The 22,150-nt window shown below is 38.6% G+C and overlaps 1 protein-coding gene across 1 annotated transcript in view; it reads left to right on the plus strand.

Annotated features, from left to right (window-relative positions):
• Nucleotides 1–18,187, plus strand: part of COL15A1 (collagen type XV alpha 1 chain) — a 112,852-nt gene extending 94,665 nt beyond the window's left edge. The window contains exons 28-37 of the mRNA XM_082752800.1: nt 4,464–4,513; nt 6,572–6,682; nt 7,198–7,342; nt 11,005–11,069; nt 12,280–12,408; nt 12,583–12,642; nt 13,982–14,041; nt 15,053–15,238; nt 16,164–16,279; nt 16,631–18,187. Of these exons, the coding sequence (XP_082608926.1) occupies nt 4,464–4,513; nt 6,572–6,682; nt 7,198–7,342; nt 11,005–11,069; nt 12,280–12,408; nt 12,583–12,642; nt 13,982–14,041; nt 15,053–15,238; nt 16,164–16,279; nt 16,631–16,847 (1,139 nt within the window). The 3' untranslated portion in view covers nt 16,848–18,187. The remainder of the gene's footprint in view (nt 1–4,463; nt 4,514–6,571; nt 6,683–7,197; nt 7,343–11,004; nt 11,070–12,279; nt 12,409–12,582; nt 12,643–13,981; nt 14,042–15,052; nt 15,239–16,163; nt 16,280–16,630) is intronic.
• Nucleotides 18,188–22,150: the final 3,963 nt, after the last annotated feature.

Consider the following 22,150-nt stretch of genomic DNA (forward strand, 5'->3'; position numbering starts at 1 on the left):
AGAACATGATAATATAGGAAATTTTCAAAACCTTCTTTGGGGACAGACAATTGAAGGTCCTTCCAGTTCACTATCTGTTGAGTCACAGCAATCTGAAAAGCTTTCTGAACTCTGCCATTTATTCATTCAGTGGATTTATTTTTCCTCTACCCCAAATGTCATCCCTCTAACCTTACAGACAGACTCCGTTAATTGATAGCTTGCAAAAACATGAAGCCAGCATAGAAAGCATGGATATTTGGCAGGCCGTAATTTATATAACTACTCTGTATAAAGGCAGGTATAGTGAGTATCCAGAACATAGGCACAGTGTTTCAATCATATATGCAACATTCCAACACAACCTCATTATTTCTGGCTGAAGGAATACTGTCTGAGGCCATGTAAGGAAACCCATTTAGAAACAGAGGAGAAGAATTCATGGTATCTCAGACCCAATTGCCTAAAGTTGAAGATCTGCTCATCTAAAATGCAGTGTTTATTGCAGTATACTGGCATTTGATCCTTCCTTCCTGCCAGGCCACATTCATACCTGGCATTCTGGACAAGTTTCAATACTCATCCAAATCCACCCTTTTTCTTGTTTGTCCTGAGACTTTCTTTTCTTTATGAAGAAGTTTCACCCTCCTTTTCATGAATACTGGAAGGAATGGAATTAAAGGAAAAGCAGATGGGGAACAAGACAGCATCTCACTGGGCAAGCACTAATTCCTGTAATGAATTTTATTGCTCCAGGGACTGAGTTTATTTATAAATCAGATCCCAGATCAGAAAGCAGCACGGCTTTCTCTAAAAGAAAGGGCACCAAAGTTCTGTAACTTTATGACCATTGTGAGGGTGTGATTTTGCCATTGATAATGCCCATGCAAAGTGCTATTAGTCCGTTTCAGCAACATCAGAAAACAAAGCAAAATGAAAATGTCTGGTCTGCCAGCACAGGCTATGCAATTAGCATGTTTCCCTCTGGTTGGTGTTAAGATCCCCAAAGGTCCTACAAAAAATTGCCTATCAGCCCTCCACTGAATATCTAGAGAAGAGGACTGGACTAGGTGAGCCCTTAAGAAGTCATGTCAGGCAAACTTCCCTGGCTGTGTAAACCAAACAGGGCCAGGACATGGGATAGTTGTCCTGCAGTTTAAATGTTAGCATGTTTCCTGGCCAACATTTGGCCTAAAATAAATAACACTTTCTAAGACCATGGGAGACAGCTTAACTGAAGGATTGGTACAATAGGCTGTATGGATAACTTTCTCCTCTTTTGGGAGTGAGGAAGACAGTTTAGCTGTATGGATAAAAGCTATGCTATTTGATCATGGGGCTAAAGAGGTAGGAGTACCAGTATAGGTAGAGCTAGCCTTAAGCTCCCAGATCACAGCTCTTCTATCCTTTCTGAAGCCACTCCTGTTTTTCCACTGGTTCCTTACCACAAGTTTTTGGGTTCTATTTTAGAGTGATGCCCTCCCTATTCCTCACATACTTTGCATAGACCTAGTCTGCTTGAAAGATCTCCTAGGAAAATCCTAAAATATTACCCAATATAGAAATTAATACTAAGCAACATCTGAGAAGGACACCTGCCAATCTACCTGTCTATTCTCCACCCCCTTTCATAGATTGAGCAATAGCTGTCAGGATTCAAATAAAATCAAAATAGCTACCACACTGGCAATACATTTCTGTCCCAGAGTACAGATGTATACACTATCTACATGATCTAATTGCGTCTGAGATAATATACTGAGATCTGAGACCTATGGCTGGAACAGTGTTGCACCCAAAGTTCAGAACACATTTGAAGAAATGGCAGCTTCCATGGCTGCCAGGAGGGCCATGGCAGCCAGGAGGGCCAACCGTATCCTGGGGTTCATCAAGCACGGCATTGCTAGTCAGTTGAGGGAAGGGATTGTCTCGCTCTACTCTGCGCTGGTGCAGCCTCACCTCGAGTACTCTGTGCAGTTCTGGGCACCACAGTACAGAAAGGACGTGAAACTGTTGGAGAGTGTCCAGATGGACAAAGTACTAAGATGGTGAAGTGCCTAGAGGGGAAGACATAAGAGGAGCAGCTGAGGTGACTTGGCCTGTTCAGCCTGAAAAAGAGGAGGCTGAGGGGGAATCTCATTGTGGTCTACAGCTTCCTCACATGGGGGAGTGGAGGGGCAGGTGCTGAGCTGTTCTCTTTACTGACCAGTGATAGGACCTGAGTGAATGGTGTCAAGCTGTGACAGAAGAGCTTCAGGCTGGATATCAGGAAGAGGTTCTTCAATGAGAGGGTTGTAACACACTGGAGCAGACTCCCCAGGGAAGTAGTCACTGCACCAAGCCTGTCGGAGTTTAAGAAGCGTTTGGACTGTGCTTAGTCATGTGGTCTGAATTTTTGGGTAGACCCGTGTGGTGCCAGGAGTTGGACTCAATGATCCTTATGGGTCCCTTCCAACTTGGGATATTTTATGATTCTATGAAAATGTCCCCAGCTGTTACTGGCAGCTGTAAAACATTCATTTTCCAAGTGTATCCCAAACAAAGAATATTTGAAGAATTCTTAGACTTGTGCTGGCTTGACTGCTTTGGCTGACCACCATTGGCAGACAACACAGCACAGCTGTTATAACCATTGGTACTGGTACTGGTTTTTCTTGCAGAAAAATGTCAAAGAACAGTTGTTCTGTGATCAGCAAAATGGCAGTAACCCTGGTTCTTTTTCTTGTTGGTTATGTGTGGCCAGCAGGACTAGGGAAGTGATTGTCCCTCTGTACTCAGCTCTGGTGAGGCCACACCTCGAGTACTGTGTTCAGTTTTGGGCCCCTCACTACAAGAAGGACATTGAGGTACTCGAGCGAGTCCAGAGAAGAGCAATGAAGCTGTTGAAGGGTCTGGAGAACAAGTCTTACGAGGAGCGACTCAGGGAGCTGGGCTTGTTTAGCCTGGAGAAGAGGAGGCTCAGGGGTGACCTTATCACACTCTACAGGTACCTTAAAGGAGGCTGTAGCGAGGTGGGGGTTGGTCTGTTCTCCCACGTGCCTGGTGATTGTATGAAGGGGAAATGGGCTAAAGTTGCTCCAGGGGAGGTTCAGGTTGGATATTAGGAAGAACTTCTTTACCAAAAGGGTTGTGAGGCATTGGAATGGGCTGCCCAGGGAAGCAGTTGAGTCAGCATCCCTGGAGGTCTTTAAAAGACGTTTAGATGTAGAGCTCAGTGATGTGGTTTAGTGGAGGACTTGTTAGTGTTAGGTCAGAGGTTGGACTCGGTGATCATGGAGGTCTCTTCCAACCTAGACGGTTCTGTGATTCTGTGAAAGTGTCCTTGCACAAAAGATAGTACAACTGTAATTCATTCAGAAGTGGGCTGGTACTGACTGCTACCCCATTGCTTGCAAAACATATGGAATGCTCTCGTGTTAAAGGGTAAGGAAGTTTGGCAGGACCTAAACCCCCTTGTGTTCCAGCTTGTCCTCAGATATCCAAGGGGCTGGGCTTAGATTCTGAGTGATGCCCAAGTGGCACTATAAGTCCGGTTGCATTCAATATACCATGATCACGGTTGCACAAATAGCACAATCAGCACTATAAGGTTTGGCCACATTAATTACAATCACGGCTTCACAAATAGTACATACAATACATCTTCAGTCTAGTAAATGACAGGTGTAGTTTTTTGAAGCAACAAGAGTATAGGTTATTTTGGATTGCTGGTGATAAATACACTGTCTGCAAAACGTGCAAATACCAAGAATATAAGAAACACAATCAACTACACATGCTAACTTATGAAACAACTCTGTAGAGAATGTTAGGTTGCCTGGGGAAGCACTCAGTACAACCAAGAGTTCAAATCTCACCCAATAGGCATTCCTGTAGGAGGGTAAGAGACGTTCAGCCCATCAACTGATCCCAGAAGTCATCAATGTCCTTCCAACTTGTCTATGATGGTGTCTTCCCCTGACATTTTCCTCTCTTGAGCTATTTTTTTAAAATATTTTCTTACTTTTAGGTGGAGCTTGAGTGACTCTAGTCATACATGCCTTCCTTGTGATTGGTACAATTTTTTCTTGCTTTTGTTTAAAGGTATAGGCTCAGAGAAATTCAGAGTGCATGCTCAGTGAGGAGTGGTCACACCTTTGAGATGGGTAGCCTTTGGGATGGAGGTGTGTTTTGGCATTATAATGAGATTATAATGAGCATTTTTCAGAAAACTGAGTACTTATCATCTTTGAGACTTCTTTGCTTTCAAATGTCACTGAAATCCACAGTAAGGTTCAGAAATTATTAAGGTGAAGAAGTGAGACAGAGCATGTAAGCATGGTTTCATTAGGAAACTGAACTAAAAATGTTAGATTTAAAGGTTAATATTACCATTGTAAATCATTTTCCTTTAAACTTCTAAGCCAAAAATACCTAAAGCAGTGCTTTTAAAAAGGAAATTACAGATAATTACTGTACTTTACTGTATTTTCTTCATTTTTCAGGTCCACCTCTACCTCCATCATATTTCAGCCACTTTATTAATAGCATAAAGGTAATTATATCTCATTTGTGTTTGAGTTCTTTAAGCTTTTTTTAAAGCATACTATATATTAAGCATACTACAGTACAGAATAGTGAAATATATGAAACAGATAACTGGATCAGCAATTACAAATTATATTAATTCCTTAAACTCCAGATGAATATAAAAGTTTGTTACAAATACAGAGATAGCTGTTAGTACTACAGAAAGACTATAGAAAAAAAAAAAAAAAAAAAAAAAAATTAGTGAGGCTTTTTGCCTTCCCAGTGGTATTAAAGTGAGTCATTATTCACTGTTACCTAACATAGGTTGGTATAAACTATTTGCTGTAAATTAATGCCTTTTGTTCCATGCCAGCTCAGATAAGAGACATCCATTTCCTAAAGGGTGACTAGAAAAAATATTACCAACAATCAATGCATGACAAGAAATTCACTTCTGTTGAATACTATTTATCTTTTAAACACAATCAATAAAATAAATTAAAGTGATGGAAAGCATGTTTCTGCTTCCCCATGCTCGTTTACTGAGATCTCATAAAAGAAAGCATATCCATACCATGATGTGCTTGGTCTCTCTCTGTTCCACTACTCTCCTGACTGCTTTAAGTGAAAAAATGAATACCTACACAATACTATTTTAAATGCTTTTATGTAAACAAGGCTGTTATTGCTCTTTATCAAAACAAGATCTGAAAAAAGTAGAATCAAGTTATCATTTAATGATGCCATAGAAAACTGGGCTTGTGGGGGTACTGTCAGTTTCCTTGAAGGACTCCTACTGCTGTCTTTTTTTCAGATTTTATTCCTGCTTGGCTGAGAGCACTGAAGTTATTTCTATAACATGAAGTGTCCAGTGCATGCATGGCAGAGCCATTGTGGCTTCTCTGATATAATAAAGCAGTGTTTGCAACTTTACAGCTTTAGCTACAATTTCATCTAGTTCTTCAGCTCTACAAAATGGCATATCATATATAAAGCTTCATACTTTTGTTTACAGGGAAAGAAAAAAAAAGAAAAAAAAAAAAAAAAAGAAGACTCAGAGGAGGAGCTATACATAGCCATTTCTATTGTCTTTCCTCAGCTACCTGCCACTCTTGCATTGTCCTTTGCTGCCTCTATACATAGCTTTATTTCTGAAAATGTGAAAATGGGAACCAAAATAGACCAAAAAAATTAAGGTGGGAGGGAAGGAAGGAAGGAAGGAAGGAAGGAAGGAAGGAAGGAAGGAAGGAAGGAAGGAAGGAAGGAAGGAAGGAAGGAAGGAAGGAAGGAAGGAAGGAAGGAAGGAAGGAAGGAAGGAAGGAAGGAAGGAAGGAAGGAAGGAAGGAAGGAAGGAAGGAGAAACCAGCAGACAAAGAGAAAATAATGTGAGGTCAGAACCTACAATGGAGGTGGCTTACTTTGTACAAAAGATAATGACCTAATATTTAAATGCTTCTTCTTACCTGCCACTGTTCCCCAGCTAGCTGCTAATCAGAAGAGATACAGTTCAAAGTGCCTGCAATTTTGTGTGGTGTCTCTTCTGTTATCCTGGTACACATACCCATCCTTTTGTGTGGTAATTATCTATGTACGGTAATCATCACTTTGTAACATATCTTTAAATATCTGTCCATTTCATGTCAATCTTGCTTTGCTTTTTCCTTGATGTGGGAGAAAAGCAACAAGCTTTTATGCTTCCTCCAACTTTCTCTTTGCCTCCAGCTACAACACAGATCAGGTGTTTTTTTCTGGGTAAATTAGGAAACAGCAACAGAGGCACTTCCCTCTGTCTCCACTCAGTCTCTGTCTCTCCCAGCCTGTGAAATCCTTCTGTGAAAATCCTTGTGAAAATTCTCTCCTCCCTGTGAAATCCTTGCAGCTTCAGTAGAGGAGGCATTCCTTTTTATTCCATATCACTGTAGAAGGAAGTGATGCCAAAAAGATTTTAAGTGGATCATTTTCTTTATTAATCTCAGAAATTTCAGGCAACTTTAAAAGACCAGTGCATGGGGTTCTGATCTTGCTTCAACTGAGGTTCAGATCTTGCTTCAACTGGATGTTTTCAAATATGTTATGTTTAAAGGGTGAAAAAGGAGACAATGGAAACACTGGTGTAAAAGGAGAAAAAGGAGAACCAAACAGAGGATTTTACCTGACAGGACCTCCTGGACCACCTGGAAGACCAGGATTAATTGTAAGTCATATAAATGGTAAAACAGGAATATTTGTGGGTACCCATTGTTCTAACTTAGAAGGCTGTAAAAAGAAATAATCATCATGATGGTGTTAAGAACAATATATACACTCCTATACTAACCATTAGGTTAATGAGACAGACTTGCATTAGGCATAAACACAGACACTTCACTATTGGAATTAATTTGCTCTGAAGAACTGGTATAGTGTTGTACTCAGCTGGCTAATACAACTAAATCAGTATGTAGATTCATGCTGTCAACAGCATTACAAGTCAAGGCAATATATATAACTATGTAAGACCTATCAGAAAGCTTTCTGAAAGTCCAATTCTTTAATTTAGTTTAATATATAGTTGTTTTTTTTTCATTTCCCATGGCTTTCAAAAATGGTTATGACTCATGTCTGAACAGTGGTGTAGTGGCCTGCCTTCAGAAAATGTTGCCACCAGAGATGAAGGACCTACAGCCGTGAAATTGATACATTCAAGGTAGTATTTTTTATCATTCATAGGGACCAAAAGGGGACTCAGTTGTTGGACCCAGAGGACCTCCAGGGTTACCTGGCTTACCTGGATTACCAGGTTATGGAAAAACTGGACCTCCTGGCCCACCTGGCCCACCAGGACCACCAGGACCCCCTGCAATATATGGCTCAGGTGAGAGGGTGTAATTTTGCTTTTCACTATGTACGTGAGCACATCTACATACATGCCCCTCTTTCCTCACCATTTCCTTTACATATCTGCTCTTCTAGCCACCCATCCATTCTTCATGCTTGAATCAGGTTTCTCCCTTCTTTCCTGCACACTGATGTTATTTCCCTGAGGGGTGTGTATTGGAACTGAGAGCACAAAAGGGACAATTTCTCTGCAATCAGTTTTCATTGACTAGTGAGATGGGAGCACTAATGCATGAAAACTTTATTTTAACTGTGATTAGGAGGAAGTAACAGAGGAGGGGAGGAATAACACGGGAAGGTTGCCTTGAAATATTTGTGAAGTTTATTAGACTGGCTAAATTTGGGAAGCTGTTAATGTGGGCCAGGAAGCTCTTCTGTGATATAAGGGCAGTACTCACAGTAGATCTTAGGTCTAAAATGAAACTGGTGGAGAACTGCTTCTAAAAACTAGTTGTTATTGCACACTCTGAATATGAGCAAATCTGTTTTGGGATTGGTTACTGTATATTTTGGTTACTTTAATCATTTTCAATTTACTGGATTAGAAAAAGGTGTAAAAATTGTCACAGGTAGTAACATCTGAGGGAGGAGCTTTGTTAACGAGGTGGTGCTAGAGGTTCAGATGACTTATTGCAACCTTGCATTGCTTTAAATCAAATGTCAGAGTTCAAGTCAGTTGCACTTTTGACTCCTTCTGGCTTGCAGGTCTGTTAGTGGCAAGACTCTTATTGTTAATGTCCAGCCCTTAGACTAGGTTCTGATGGAAATGGTCCTGAGCTCCACTTGACATCACTGCTGAGTGTGATTTCAGAGGATAACTTGTCAGTGCTACCTGAGTGAGAGACTGATTCTTCCGTCAGGAAACTGTGCCCAGAATAAGAATCTGGTAAGGTAAAACCAGCCCTCCAACACGAAGCATTCCCTAATCTCAGCTGAAGGAAAGCAACATGCTAACAGCACGGGCAACCATACAGAGAGGTTATAATGCATGACTGTTCTGCCTAAACTTTAGTTTGGCCTAGCTAATACAGATCTCAGTTTCTGAGACCTATTGATCTGACTTCTTCCTGTAACACTTGTGCTTTCAGCATGCTGCATTGGAGAAAAGACCCCTCCACTTCCAGTTTGTAGTCTGCAGGTATTTCTTGAACCTAGTCAGACTGGTTTAAACAGCTGCCCAGGGACAAGGTGATATTTCCAAGCTGTCATCTGGCAAATATTATTAATGGAGTGTTTACCAGAAGTGTTCATGCCCTGATGAATATTTGAACAAATGAGTAATCCTTACTATATTCAACATTGGAACGTAGGCCTGGACATGGATTAGCCCCTGATCACAATAAAATGGACAGATCCATGGCATCCATAAAGGCTGTCAGGCCTTTTCCCATGTAATTCACACCAAGTACTTCTGAATATTAGCTAAGAGACCTAGTCAGATGAATATATATATATATGTATGTATATATATACACACACACATATATATTATTAATACTCCATCCCTATACTTTCACTTATCTACTCTGCCCTTAGTCTTCATTATCCTTCTACACATTTTCCTCTTTGATTTGTAAGTAGCTTCTTTAGGCAGCACACTGATGGACGTCCATTTTACTAAATATTATGGTGACAGGTGTTTGTTTCTTTATTTAGTATCTTCAAGGCACCTATTTATCTCTGTTAAAGCTCTTACTGCAATATGGAGTTCACATACTGTAATATGAGGAAAGAAGAATGGCTTATCTGCAGATAAATAGCTTTGAATTCTTGTGAGAAATAAGCCCCTTTTCCCTGCTATTGGTATGAAAGAGATTCTCTCTGGAGAATCCTCAGAGCATAAATTCTTTAATTTGTAAAAGGCCATTTCGAGGGTTCTCATGGCTTCACAAAAATAAATAGTTTTGAATAGTAGATTTTGCTTTATTGGTATGTAATTGCAGCCTCTCAATTCAGAAGTTATAAATTGGTAAAAATCAAGTTCTGGAATGCAGCACTGCTTTCAGGATTAGGCTTTACTGACTCTTCAATGGTCCATTCTATATTTTATAGTTTTATCTTACAATGCTTTATTCAGATTATCAAACTACTTCAAAGTGGAGAGATACAGTGAAACAGAAGATATTCAATACTTTTGCTCCACTGATTGTATTTGAAGGTGGGGGGGAATCTATAGCTCTATTTTCACTGAAGGTCATTGATCCTTATTCACTTCAAAATTATGAAGGCAGAGGAAACAGTCTTATAGCTTATCTTCTTTTGCTCTCCTTCAGTCCATCTCATTCCAAACTCTCCAGTAAGCTCTGAATAAGTATAGTTTAGATTATTGTGGGGAGGTTATCCAGAAGTACTCAACTAAATTTCTCCAAAGGGTGGTTTCAGAGAATATTCCTACATTATTATATTTCTCCTTCAACTTCAAAGAGCAATTTGGTCCACATTTAGGATCATGGGACTATTTGCATGGCTAAGATCGACTGGATACTATTCTCAAGTGCCCAGCAACATAGGAATTGGGAATTGGCAAGGAGGTGAACCTTTCAGGTACTTGTGCATATTTTATGCCACAGATTCATCAGTGTGCTGGAACATGTTAGACTCCCCCATGCTTCAGATAGTTTCACAGGTATCCACCAACTATTTTTTATCTTTCTTCCATGTCATACCAGCTCACATCATGCCTTTATGTTCATAATTGTATTTCTTGCTGAGCCTTTTATACACACTCCCAGCAGTATACTAGTGTACTCTGGTTGATACCTCTGGACCTATTTTGTTGCCCCTACTTTGTGTCTTTGTTTTTATACACAGAAATATCTCTACTTGTGATTGTGATTTATAAAAGGTTTGCCCAGACTTTAGCTACAGAGCCTCACTGGGATGCATCATGATGCTCACTAGGGTCTGCATGGTCTTTCTTCTAAGAAGCTTTAAAGTGCCATTATCATATGAATTCACACAATATTTTTGCTTTCAGTCTTCCAAATATTTTTTTATTTCCTGGAGTTTTTACTCCAAGAAACAATGATTTTCAGCTCAAGGTAAAAAAATCAGTTCCAGAGTAGAGAGAGGTACTAGGTAGGTAATATATGTTGTGGACTACAGGCTTAGAGGTTCAGGTTCATACCACCAGAGAATTCATTGTTGCTTTGAAACAATAGCTGAGCTTACACTTGTGAATTTTTATCTAAGTAAAAGTTAATTCTAGTTTACTTTAAGAACAAAGGATAAACTTACTCCCTCTTACTCCCTCAAAGCCTATATGGGTGGGAGATAAAAATTCTTCCAAGTACACATCAACAGCAGCTAGTAGAAGAAATATTCCGGTCAATTTAAGTCAATCTGATTCTTCATTTGCAGAATACCCACAATAAATTCCAAGCTGGTGATTTTAAATTTCCAAATAACAGAGAAAAGATTGTTTCACCATTGCTTAATAAATAAATAAATAAATCCTCAGAATACATTTTCTATAGTTGGCTTGAACACAGCTATTCAGAGCTGGCTATGTAAGGACCATGGCCATTTAAAGCTCTCGCTATTCCTAGACACCACCACCAAGTCCTTTATTTATATCACTCACTTTCTCTCTCAAAACAGATGACCTTCAACATGTGTTGTATGCTTGTTTTGTTTTAGCAGCTGCAATGCCCGGGCCACCAGGTCCTCCTGGAGAGCCAGGGCCACCTGTAAGCAGGAATCTGGTAAGACAACAAAAAATGGAAGTTTGCCATAGCAACCTTGTTTCAAATTTTTTCATGGTCATTGGTAGTAGTAACAGAAGACAGAAGGCTTAGTCCTGCCTTTTTAATTATTAGAATCTTTTCTTGTTTACTAAACCTCATCATGTTTTAGAATGGAATCCGTGAAGCTGGGAAAAGTGATGAGAGAAGTCTGTCCATTTCCTTGTTAGTAACAGTCCATTCAAGCAAATGCAAGTATTGATGGGATGTTAAAGAAAAGGAAAGGTGTACATATTCCATACCCACAGCAACAGTTCTGAAAGAACTGCAACTTAACTTGCAAAGAGACTGGAATAACCTCTGAATGACCAGTTTCTATAAAAAAAAAAAAAAAAAAAAAAAAAAAAAAAAAAAACCACCTTCACACTAGACTAAAACATACTCATTTAGGTCACTTGATTCTAAGATGAAAACTGTAACAAATCTAAAATTTATTCTGCTAAATAATACATTTAAACTGAATTGTTTCCTTTTCTTATTCAGTCTTTCTTCAACAGCTGACATTTTTGAAAATTAAGTATTTTGCTTTTTATCTCTTAATTTTAAAAAGGTTATGAAAATAGTTTCATTCTAAGATACTGTCTACTAATCCTGCTACAAGGTTTCAGCTCAGCTAAAATGTATTATTACCACATCTGAATTCAACACATAGTTAGTGCCGTTTCTCACTCAGATGCCTGATTTGAAGTGAAAATCCATGAAACCCATAGAATAAGTATCTGAATAGATCACATTAACAAGACCAAAATAAAATAAAATAAAATAAAATAAAATAAAATAAAATAAAATAAAATAAAATAAAATAAAATAGAGAGACACAAATGGATCTAGAATTGTGTGTGGTATTTCTAAGGCATAGCCAACCTTATCAAGTCTCTTCTGTATTCTGCCATTTCAATCCTGTATGCTAAATGTTAGAGACACAATCATCTCACTCTCTGAAAAATTAACAATTGGTGTAGTTCTATTAAAACCAACAGAGTAATGATTCTGTAATGCCAAAATATGTCTTTTTTATTGACGTTTTTTGTATGGAATGACATAAAACTGATTTTATGAGCATTTCCCAAGCAAGAAGTCTTGACATTTATGTGTTTAAATTAAACTTAAATTTAACTTGCAAAGTGTTTTGTGTGTTTGATGAAGCATGATTTGTTTTGCTACTTGACAGATTACAACATTCCAAAACATTGCGGGTATGTTGGAAAAGGTTCATTTCGTAGCAGAAGGTACACTAATCTATCTGAGTGAAACCAGTGAGGTTTTTATCCGTGTTCGGAATGGATGGAGAAAATTGCAGGTATGATTGCACTACATCCTAATACCTTTGAGCTCTCTTACTCAAAATGGAATCATTGTGATGAGAATCATTGAGAAGTATGGGTGCAAAGATACTTTTTTTTTCTTTTCTTTTTTTAGCTCATAAGCTCCTACTGATATGATTTTGTTTGCTTCTCTTTTTGTGTTCTTTCAGCTTGGTGAGCTAATTCCCATCCCTGATGACAGCCTTCCTCCTCCAGCCATATCAAGCCATGTAAGTACAAAATACTGGACTGTGAAAAACTGAGTCTAAATGTGCAAAAAGAGAAGATACACTTGGCAGAAGTTGCAGGCAGGTCCCTGCACAACATGATTTTCTGCTGAGACTTGTCAGTTCAAAGTAAGTATCCTGCCACTGCATAACCTTGCAAAGTAGTTCATGCTGTCCAGCCATTAATCTTTTTCCATTATATTTCGAGATTTCAAACATGACAAAGATGAAACAACCTCCACAAAACACAGGACAAAGCAGACTGCCCACTAAAAAGAGATCAGTATTCTGTTTCATAACACTTCTGTCAAGAAAACTCTTAAAAGTGTCTCTGAAAAGCAGGTTTTCTTTAAAAGTTTATAGTGCTTTATTTATGCTGTATCATCATCACCTGCATATAGTTTATCCCACATTGGGATAAGTGGGTTACTGAGGTCTCTTCTAAAATCTCACATGTTAACTTATACCTGACTTCATTTTGCAGATTATTGTCTAAATTTGCATGTGAACATGCTGCCTGTCCCAAAAAATCATATGAGGATGAAACCCAGGAAATGGCAAAGGGGATAGAGAAGTCTTGTTGATGACTGGTCAATTGATCTTACTGATAATGAAAGGGCAAGGGAGTGCTATGAAGGCTCATGAGGAGGAAAGTGGCTGGGAAAATAAAAGTAGTTGGAATAGGTCAGACAGAAATGCACTTAGCACACTAGGAAGATCTCTAGACCTCGTTTTGTAAGAAATTTTCTGCAACCTCCAGCTGACACCACATCATTTTCCCAACTGCTACATTCACTGGCTCATTACTCATATTTTCCATGACCATAGAAGAAAATTTAGCTGTTCATGAGAGAGCTATTGAAGCTCATCAACCCTTTGGTCTCTACATGTCACTTGTTTAGGAGAGGGAATTACTAAGACCTTAAGAAATCTCCCCAGCCACTAAACTTTCTATTTCCACATTCTTCCTGTCCTTTCAATGTTATTTTTCCTGAAGTGGTCTTCTGCTTCTACCAAGAGCAGGCCACTTCCATATGGGACTGCAGGTGCATACTGGTGCTGACACCAGGTAGGGTACTGCAGAATGGTAACACTTGGGTCTAGCAAAGCAACTTGGCCAGGACAGTATTCAAACACATATTTATGTGACAAACTAAATTGAAGGTACATACATGTAGGTAAAGTATTGTGGCCACATGGTTCGGGTTTATTTTTCTGATGCAATATAGTTTCAGATTCTCCAACATTCAATGTCTACTTTATGTACAATATTATGGAATGTTTAAAATTCTGGTCTAACTAACATATTTAACATACATATCTGCATGTGTTAAAATAACAGGGATTTCAGTCTCTTCCGGCACCAAGTCCAATATCAAATATGAACAATGGAAAGCCAGTAGTAAGTATGAGATCTGTATTGCAATGCATTTTGAAATATTCCAATTTTCATGTTGAGGGAAATGTGTAATATTTTCTCTTCAAATTAACAGCTTTTGCTTTAGAAATTTACAAATATTTTTTAAACTAGTTTAGACATCACAGAGAAAATAATAAATGGTTTTCTCCAGGACTATTTTAGTCTCCCTAGCCCCTTTCATATCTTAGAAAAGAAATAAATGAACAAACAAACAAAAACTGATTCTATGTTAGGAATACCTCTTAACTTAGGGATTGTGCCCAAAAATCTGCAATACAGTAATTTTTAAGCTAATAATTGTGTTACAATTAAATCACTAAAATATTAGTTAGAACCTTTTCTATCTTCATGATGCTGCTTGTTTTTAAACAGACACTTTAGAATATAAGCCTTCATTTGAAGTACTTTAAAATATTTATTAAAATTTATTTATTTATTTATTTATTATCAAATTTATTATAATATTTATTAAATATATTAAAATACATTAAAATAAAATTAAAGTATTTATTAAGATATATTAAAATTAATGTTTAGACAAGGAAAGCAAAATAATGGAGTTACATGAAAAAATAAAGAAGTGGAAGAGTTCTTGCATACTGTTTGACTCAAGTATGCTAGTTCTTGTATTTGGTAACATTGAATTTTCAAATGGTATATGTCACCTCTTACTACTTATTTCCATGTCTGTAAGATTTCAGATTATGTTTGTTAACTTTTTGAGACTGTTGTTTTAAGATACTAGCTACTTTAAAAAGTTTTTAAAGAGTATATAATTCATGTTTTCCTGACTGTTAAAGAAATACATGTATATTACAGGGCTGCATAGATTTAAGGAATGTAATATTATTATTATGGCAAATAAACTTAATACCAAGAATGGAAGGTACTAGGTCTTGTGCTGGCAGGGGATAGGTGGTAGTTGTTTTCAAATACGTCTTCCTCATGTTATATACTTTAAAAAAAATGGCTTTTCTTCTTTCTTTTCTCCAGCTGCATCTGGTGGCTTTAAACTTGCCATTTTCTGGTGACATGAGAGCAGATTTTCAGTGTTTTCAACAGGCCCAGCTAGCAGGTTTGACAGCTACTTATAGAGCCTTTCTCTCATCACATTTGCAAGATCTGGCCACAGTTGTCAGAAAAACAGACCGATACAACTTACCAATAGTCAATCTTAAGGTAAGAGTGAGTGCTTAGTATTTGTTATATTAGGATAAGCTGTAGGTGCTCCAAAATCTTAGAAAATACCAAAAGCTTAAAAGTTTCAACACAAAGTACATTTTATAAAGAAGTTTTCCTTCATATTTTGGAATCAGGTTACAGGAGGAAAAAGGTAGTGATAAAGCAGAAAGTTAAAGACTCACATTTCCTTTCCTTTTTAAGGTGTTACTCCTTTCAGTATCAAATTGGGCATTCAGTATTCCAATTAGGCATTGGAATAGACTGCTCAGGGAAGTGGTGGAGTCATCATCCCTGGAGGTCTTTAAAAGACGTTTAGATGTTGAACTTAGCGATATGGTTTAGTGGAGGACTTGCTAGTGTTAGGTCAGAGGTTGGACTCTATGATCTTGAGGTCTCTTCAAACCTAGACAATTCTGTGATTCTGTGATTCTGTAAAAGAGGTTTAGATTCGATATAAGGAAGAAATTCTTTGTTATGAGGGTGGTGAGGCACAGGAACAGGGTGCTGAGAGAAATTATGGATGCTCTATCCCTTGAAGCATTCAAGGCCAGATTCAGTGGGCCCTTGAAAAACCTGATCTAGTGGAAGGTGTCTCTGCCCATCTCAGGACTGTTGGAACTAGATCATCTTTATCAGTCTCTTCGAACCCAGACCATTCTATGACTGTATAGTTCTATGATCAAGTTGAATGTTTGGAGTGACAATAGAGCAGAGATGCAACTATGAGGCAAAGGTGAGAGAGCTATTTGCAGAGAGATGATATCTGGATTCATTCAGGAGCATCGTGAAGAATCTAAGATGTGAAAGCTGGAATCACAAGTTTTCTTAAATCAAGATAAGATTTTAGATTTACTGAGAAGTTTATAAAAGTCAGTTATGACATATTATTTTGTTTGTAAAAATGGCTTTGAAAATTTAACAGGGAGAAATGCTTTTCCACAACTGGGAATCTATATTTAAAGGAAATGGTGGAGAATTCAACATTAATGTTCCAATATACTCCTTTGATGGGAGAAATGTCATGACAGACCCATCCTGGTGAGTTTACATTATCATTTTTTAGTTTTACATGGCATTTATTTTTGTCAGATAGTACAAGTGGCAATATCTTGGGCTATTAGAAATATGATAAAAATTTCTCTATTTTCTTATGCTGTCTTCTTTTTTTTGTCTTCATTTCAGATAGTCTACAACTGAGATATCAGGCTCTGTTTTCCTTTTCTTCCTTTGCTTTCTATCTTCATCTTTTCCCACATGCTGTTTGCTTCAAGGCAAGAGAGCAACAAAAAATAGTCATATGGTATGAACAGAGCAAAGTCACCATATAGGCATGCAGCTGAATGAAAAATAGACTTTTTCAGAAAATAACCTGTTAGCATTACTTTTCAGGCCTCAAAAAGTAATATGGCATGGTTCAACGGCGAATGGGATCCGAATGGTTAGCAACTACTGTGAAGCCTGGCACACAAGTGATTTGGCAGCTATGGGACAAGCATCACCACTGAAGAAGGGAAAACTTCTCGATCAGAAAGCATATAGCTGTAGCAATCAGTTTATTGTTCTCTGTATTGAAAACAGTTTTGTATCTGATCCCCAAGGAAAATAATTCACCTGTTGCACATAGTATTCCATCTTATGACAGAAAAAGCCGACACTGAACTTTTATTTGTACCGATGTAAATATTTTATTTTTTGCAATTGCACCTTTCAGGAAAAAATAGCCAAAGAAAATGTACCTCAACATAAGCCATATTCCAGTTGGGTGAAATATCCCATGTCACATGAGGCTGACTTAAACCCTTCTTTCCACTTGAACCCCACATGGTTCAAGGTCTGCCAACACTTAACTCACAACCCCTTTCCTTTCTGTCTGAAGATCAGTGAAAGTCTAGTGTGGTCTACAGGAAAGATTCAGTAGCTTATCTTAGAAGCAATAAGGCTCAGCAAGGCTGATGCTTCTTCATAGTTGAGTAGCTGCATGTTCTTTTTACTTGCATAGGTTTTTGAACACTCAAGGCACTATTTAAATATATGTCTATATACATGCTGTCCCTGAGTAAATAAGGGGATGCTGTTAAAACTTACAGGGATGGAATTGACAAAAAATTTTAAGAACAAAGGTGCTCACCTTTCAGTCTCCGTGGAAGCTAAGTACCTACCTCCCATAAGCTTTTACAGATTTCACCCTGGTTCTTATACATGAGTTTAGCAGCCTGACTGCTTACTTCCACTATTTGCAGATTCTAGGTGTAGGGCTTTATGCAGAACTGAATCTCACCTAGACAAAATCTGGTCCTTATTTTGGTGCTATCGTTATCAGGAAATCTGGAACAATATTAATAGAAAACATCCTGTTTTAACTGGCAGAACTTTGCAAAGTATATGCAGACAAACAAGCCATCCGACCGTTATTTATTTTATTGCATGTTAGAGGAAGTCATTTCCTGTTGTGGCAAGCATTGCTGAATGAAAAATGTCGGTCATCGTTTCTTTACAATAGGTTCTAGATATTGTTATCTCACTAAGTTACATGTAAAAGTGATTTTCCTTTTTGTGAATTTACCCTTCTGGCATTCACATAATGAAGGAATCGTTAATACATAATCACAGCAGCAATGATGGAAATGACCCGTAAATGCTAATGTTCTTGACAAACAGTATCACCTTAATATCTTAAGTCTTTTGCCTACATATTTGTCTACTGCATACTTTAAAAAAGATATTTTGTCGTATTTTTTCTGGTGGTAACTATGGAATTCAAGAGCCATGTTATCATTTTAAAAAAATCTTATCTAAATTCTGTGTTTTAAGTACATAATACTCTTATTTGTCAGCAAATTAATAAGTTACTAGATAACTACTTTCAAAAGACAAGAGCAAGCCAAATCACATTTATTATACTAAACTGATTTAATTATTACATAATAATGTGAAATCCAACTTTATTTTTTCAATTATTATAAAAGCATATTTCCCAGGGTCAGCTGAATTGTATCTTCTTTTTTTCTCGGAAAAGCCACAACTCCATCATTACAACATGTTAATGAGGCAAAAACAGCCTCTATATTGCATTTTAAATGTATGCATAACAATTCACTGCACTCATTTTTAGTACATCCATTTCCCTAAAATGTTGAGCACTTGTGAAATGCTGTATTCCATTAATTTGCAGAGCTGGAAGAGTTGTATATGTATGGTGGGGTTTCACTCTGAGACACAGAAGCTTCAAGGGGGAAAATATTTTTTTTTTATGTACTTCCAGCAGGAGCCACCTAGCTTTAAACCTATGTTTATGCTTGCAGCCAGTAATTACAGTCAATTCTTACTCTTCCACTCCTGAGCTAGAGCCATCAGTCACAGGGAGTTGGGTATTTCCTTGCCTAGAACTGCAATGACAAGTTGGGGATAAGAGATGGGATCAAAACCAAGCGCTCAAAGGGGGAGGGGAGAAGTCAGAAAAACATAGTTTTTAGGAGATAGGGCACAAATATTAAGTCAGGCCCAGCAGTAATGTGTGCAGAATTACATTTGTGCCAATCATTTCACAGGACTAACTTCTCTTTGTATTCTGGATAGCTGTTAGAGCTTAGAAGGAAACTGAAATAGTTAAACACGATCAATGATACATTAGAGAAATCTTAACATTTGCTTCCCAACTTTAACATTAATTCACATGCTACAGGAATTTATTGTACACCCTTCATCTTAATACAGAGCATAAACAGTGCGTCATCTTGGCTGTTCCACTGCTGAGTACACTCACTGTGCTCATACACCTGCCAGGGAACTAGCTGAGCTGAGACCAACAGGAGAGACCTGTTAGAAAACTGAGGTTTCCCTTGGAGAAAACAAAAACAAAAAACACCATCGTCATAACCAGAGCCAAAGGTGCTCTTTATATTCCTTGGTATAACTGCAGAGAAACAGTAATGTTTATCAAGGATATGACAGAGACAAGTTTGGCCCAGTACTTAAAAATAAATTAGCTCTCCCTATCGAAGCTGAATACTTTTGAAGTTCAACACAAAAATCAGGTGCACTTCAGGAAGAAGATTTGTTAATTCCAGTAAGTAACTGCATTTAAAACAAATGAATCAATCACAAAGAGTAACACTGCAGCACAGCTGAAAAGAATAACTATACTAGTGAGAAGAGTAACTATACTCTGTGAGAAGAGTCCAGAAGCTGCCCCATGGCAGATCAAAGCTAATTTCAGCCTGCTCCAAAGGGACCCACTACTGGCCAGAGCTGAGCCAATAAGCGACATGGGTCATGCCTCTGGAATTTAAGAAAGGAAAAAAACTGCTGTGCAACTGCTGTTGCTGGGAGAGAGAGGAGTGAGAAGCAGCTCTGCAGCCCCCAAGGTCAGAGCAGCAGGAGGGCAGGAGGTGCTCCAAGCACACAGCAGCAGTTCCCCTGCAGCCTGTGCAGGGAGAGGCCCCTGGTGGAGCAGGCTGTCCCCCTGCAGCCCATGGGTCCCACATGGAGCAGATCTCCACGCTGTAGCCCCCCCATGGGTGGAGGAGCCCCTGGTGGAGCAGGTGGATGTGGCCTGGAGGAGGCTGCGGCCCATGGAGAGCCCCCGCAGAAGCAGGCCCCGGGCCGGAGCTGCAGCCCGTGGAGAGGAGCCCACGCAGGAGCAGGGGTCTGGAGGGAGCTGCCGCCCACCCGCGGGGGACCCGTGCTGGAGCAGTTTGCACCTCAGTGTACAGTGTAACAGCTTCAGATTCTACAGTCAGCAAGTCTTCTGCATGACATTTTATGAGTCTAGAGTTCCCAGAATCATCCCACCACCCTCTCAATCTTCCTGATACCTTGAGATATGAGAATGCATCCCTTGATCCTATACCATATTAGGGTGGGATGAGTGGTGTGTGTGAACTCATGAGTTTTCTAAGTTCTCATTGTGATGCTGACCACAGCCAAGCCCCTTTTGCAATTACCAAAAGCTGTATTAGATTTTTTGTTACAGATGAATTGGTAATTGTTCATCAACTCCATCAAAACTCAGCAGTAATTTCCAATTTGTTGATCATATTATTTTAAAATTGTTATTTCCTTCCAAGAAGATATTGACCTGTGGGCTCTGAATCTTCATGAGTTCCTAGGGCTTGTGAAGTCTCTGTGGTCCATCTGCCAACAGGCTGCTTTGGAAACACGGCCTTCAGCACATTTTCATTTGTCTTGCATTGCCATTAGTTCCACCTAGATAGTAAGAACCTGGTTCACTCACAGCAACTTAGATCTGCTCAAGTTGCACATGGATGAATAGAACACGCAGCAGTGTGTTTAGATGCCTATGTCTCCATTTTCAGAAGGCAAGATGCAGGTATCTCTGCTTGTGCCATGATACTTTTCCATTTGGGTAGGAAAGTACCTGGATAATGTACAGAGGTAATTGTCACCAAAGTGACAATTGAATGGATTTGTAGATGAGGCCTCTCCTACAGAAAGGCCTCTGCTCTTACAAAAAAAAGGTTGGGGGAGAGAAGCTAGAGAAATTAGTTGCACCAAACTCAGTTACTTTCTAATATCCACATTTTTTCCTGGGGAGGGGGGGAAGAAGGGGGGGTGGAAAGAAACCTAACTATTGATGATATAACAGAAGACACTTCAAGGCTTAGGTACATATCAGCATTTCAAACTCCTGCTCTCAACTGAGTGTCACATAACAACAGATAAGCTATTCATTCTGTCAAAGGCACTGAGTCACGGGATCTCTCTTACAAAAAACTGATTGCTCACCACCAGAAGAAAGGGTAGGGAATACTGATGAGCAGCCTAGAGAACAGATCAAAATAGTCACTTAGAGCTAGCTGTATCTTCTTTTACAGGTACAATCACTAGGACATACGGTGGGAAGGAAGAAGGGTAAGGCGAGTCAAAAATATTGGAGAAGAGGAAGAAAAAAGCACTGAAGTTGTAGTGAACTCTGTAAATGAGAATTTAGAAGAAAATCCTGTGTAGGATCCATTACAGAAACTCTGTAGGTAGTAAGTGGGCTAGTCTACAGGTTGGAGCTACAGAATGGACACTGAACTCAGATGAGATGTTAGCGAAAAGCAACCCATTTAAATCTAACAGAGGTTAAACACAGTGATGAAAAGGATTTAATGTAGCCACATCCAAACGTAATGATCCTCTATTGCCCCCTCAGCCACTGGTAAATATCCATAGGCAGCTATGCTTCCACTGACACTTTAGGCATTTAAAGAGCAAAAATCTCTTTCTGTGGCGGGAAGAATCCACAGACATGGAAATAACTGCAATAGGAAGGACTGAAAGTATCAAGTAAAACATCCACAGTCTTGCAAGTAAGATCTGTAAGCACAAATCCCTTGGGCATTGAAAGTACATTTCCCATATTAACCACTAGTAAAATGAGTCCAAAAGGTACCAGCTTTAAGGTATACTTTTGCATAAAAGCTTTGGTTCTACATAGGAACTAAACTATGTGAAGAAAGTCAAAAAGTTTAGGCAACCCTTGGTGCCCTGATCACAACTTTCTGTTCAGTTTATTTTTAGGTTGATGTCTCTGTACTGTGTGCAGCTGTAAACACCCAACAGTAAAAAAAAAAAAAAAAAAAAAAAAAAAGTTACTTCTGAACTAGTGAAGCCTGTTTTAATCAAAGGGAGGTAAAGATAAGAAGTAGAGCAGCAACTTACTGGTATCAAAAATCACAACCCTCTGGAACAGTTAGTCCTAGCTCATATGCAAGAGAAGACTAAATCTGTTTTAGCCCCAAGTAAAACACAGAATACAAGAAAAATACAAGAGCAGACATACTTATGCAGACTTTGTATGCATAGGACAAAGCTGTAATAGCACAGACCAGGACAGAAATCTGCAGAAATTAAAATATGCCTCTAAAGGTTTTGGTTGCAATGTTCAAATGTACACTGCACTTA

The sequence above is a fragment of the Aythya marila genome (assembly GCF_965140915.1).
Source record: "Aythya marila genome assembly, chromosome: 2".
Taxonomy (NCBI): domain Eukaryota; kingdom Metazoa; phylum Chordata; class Aves; order Anseriformes; family Anatidae; genus Aythya; species Aythya marila.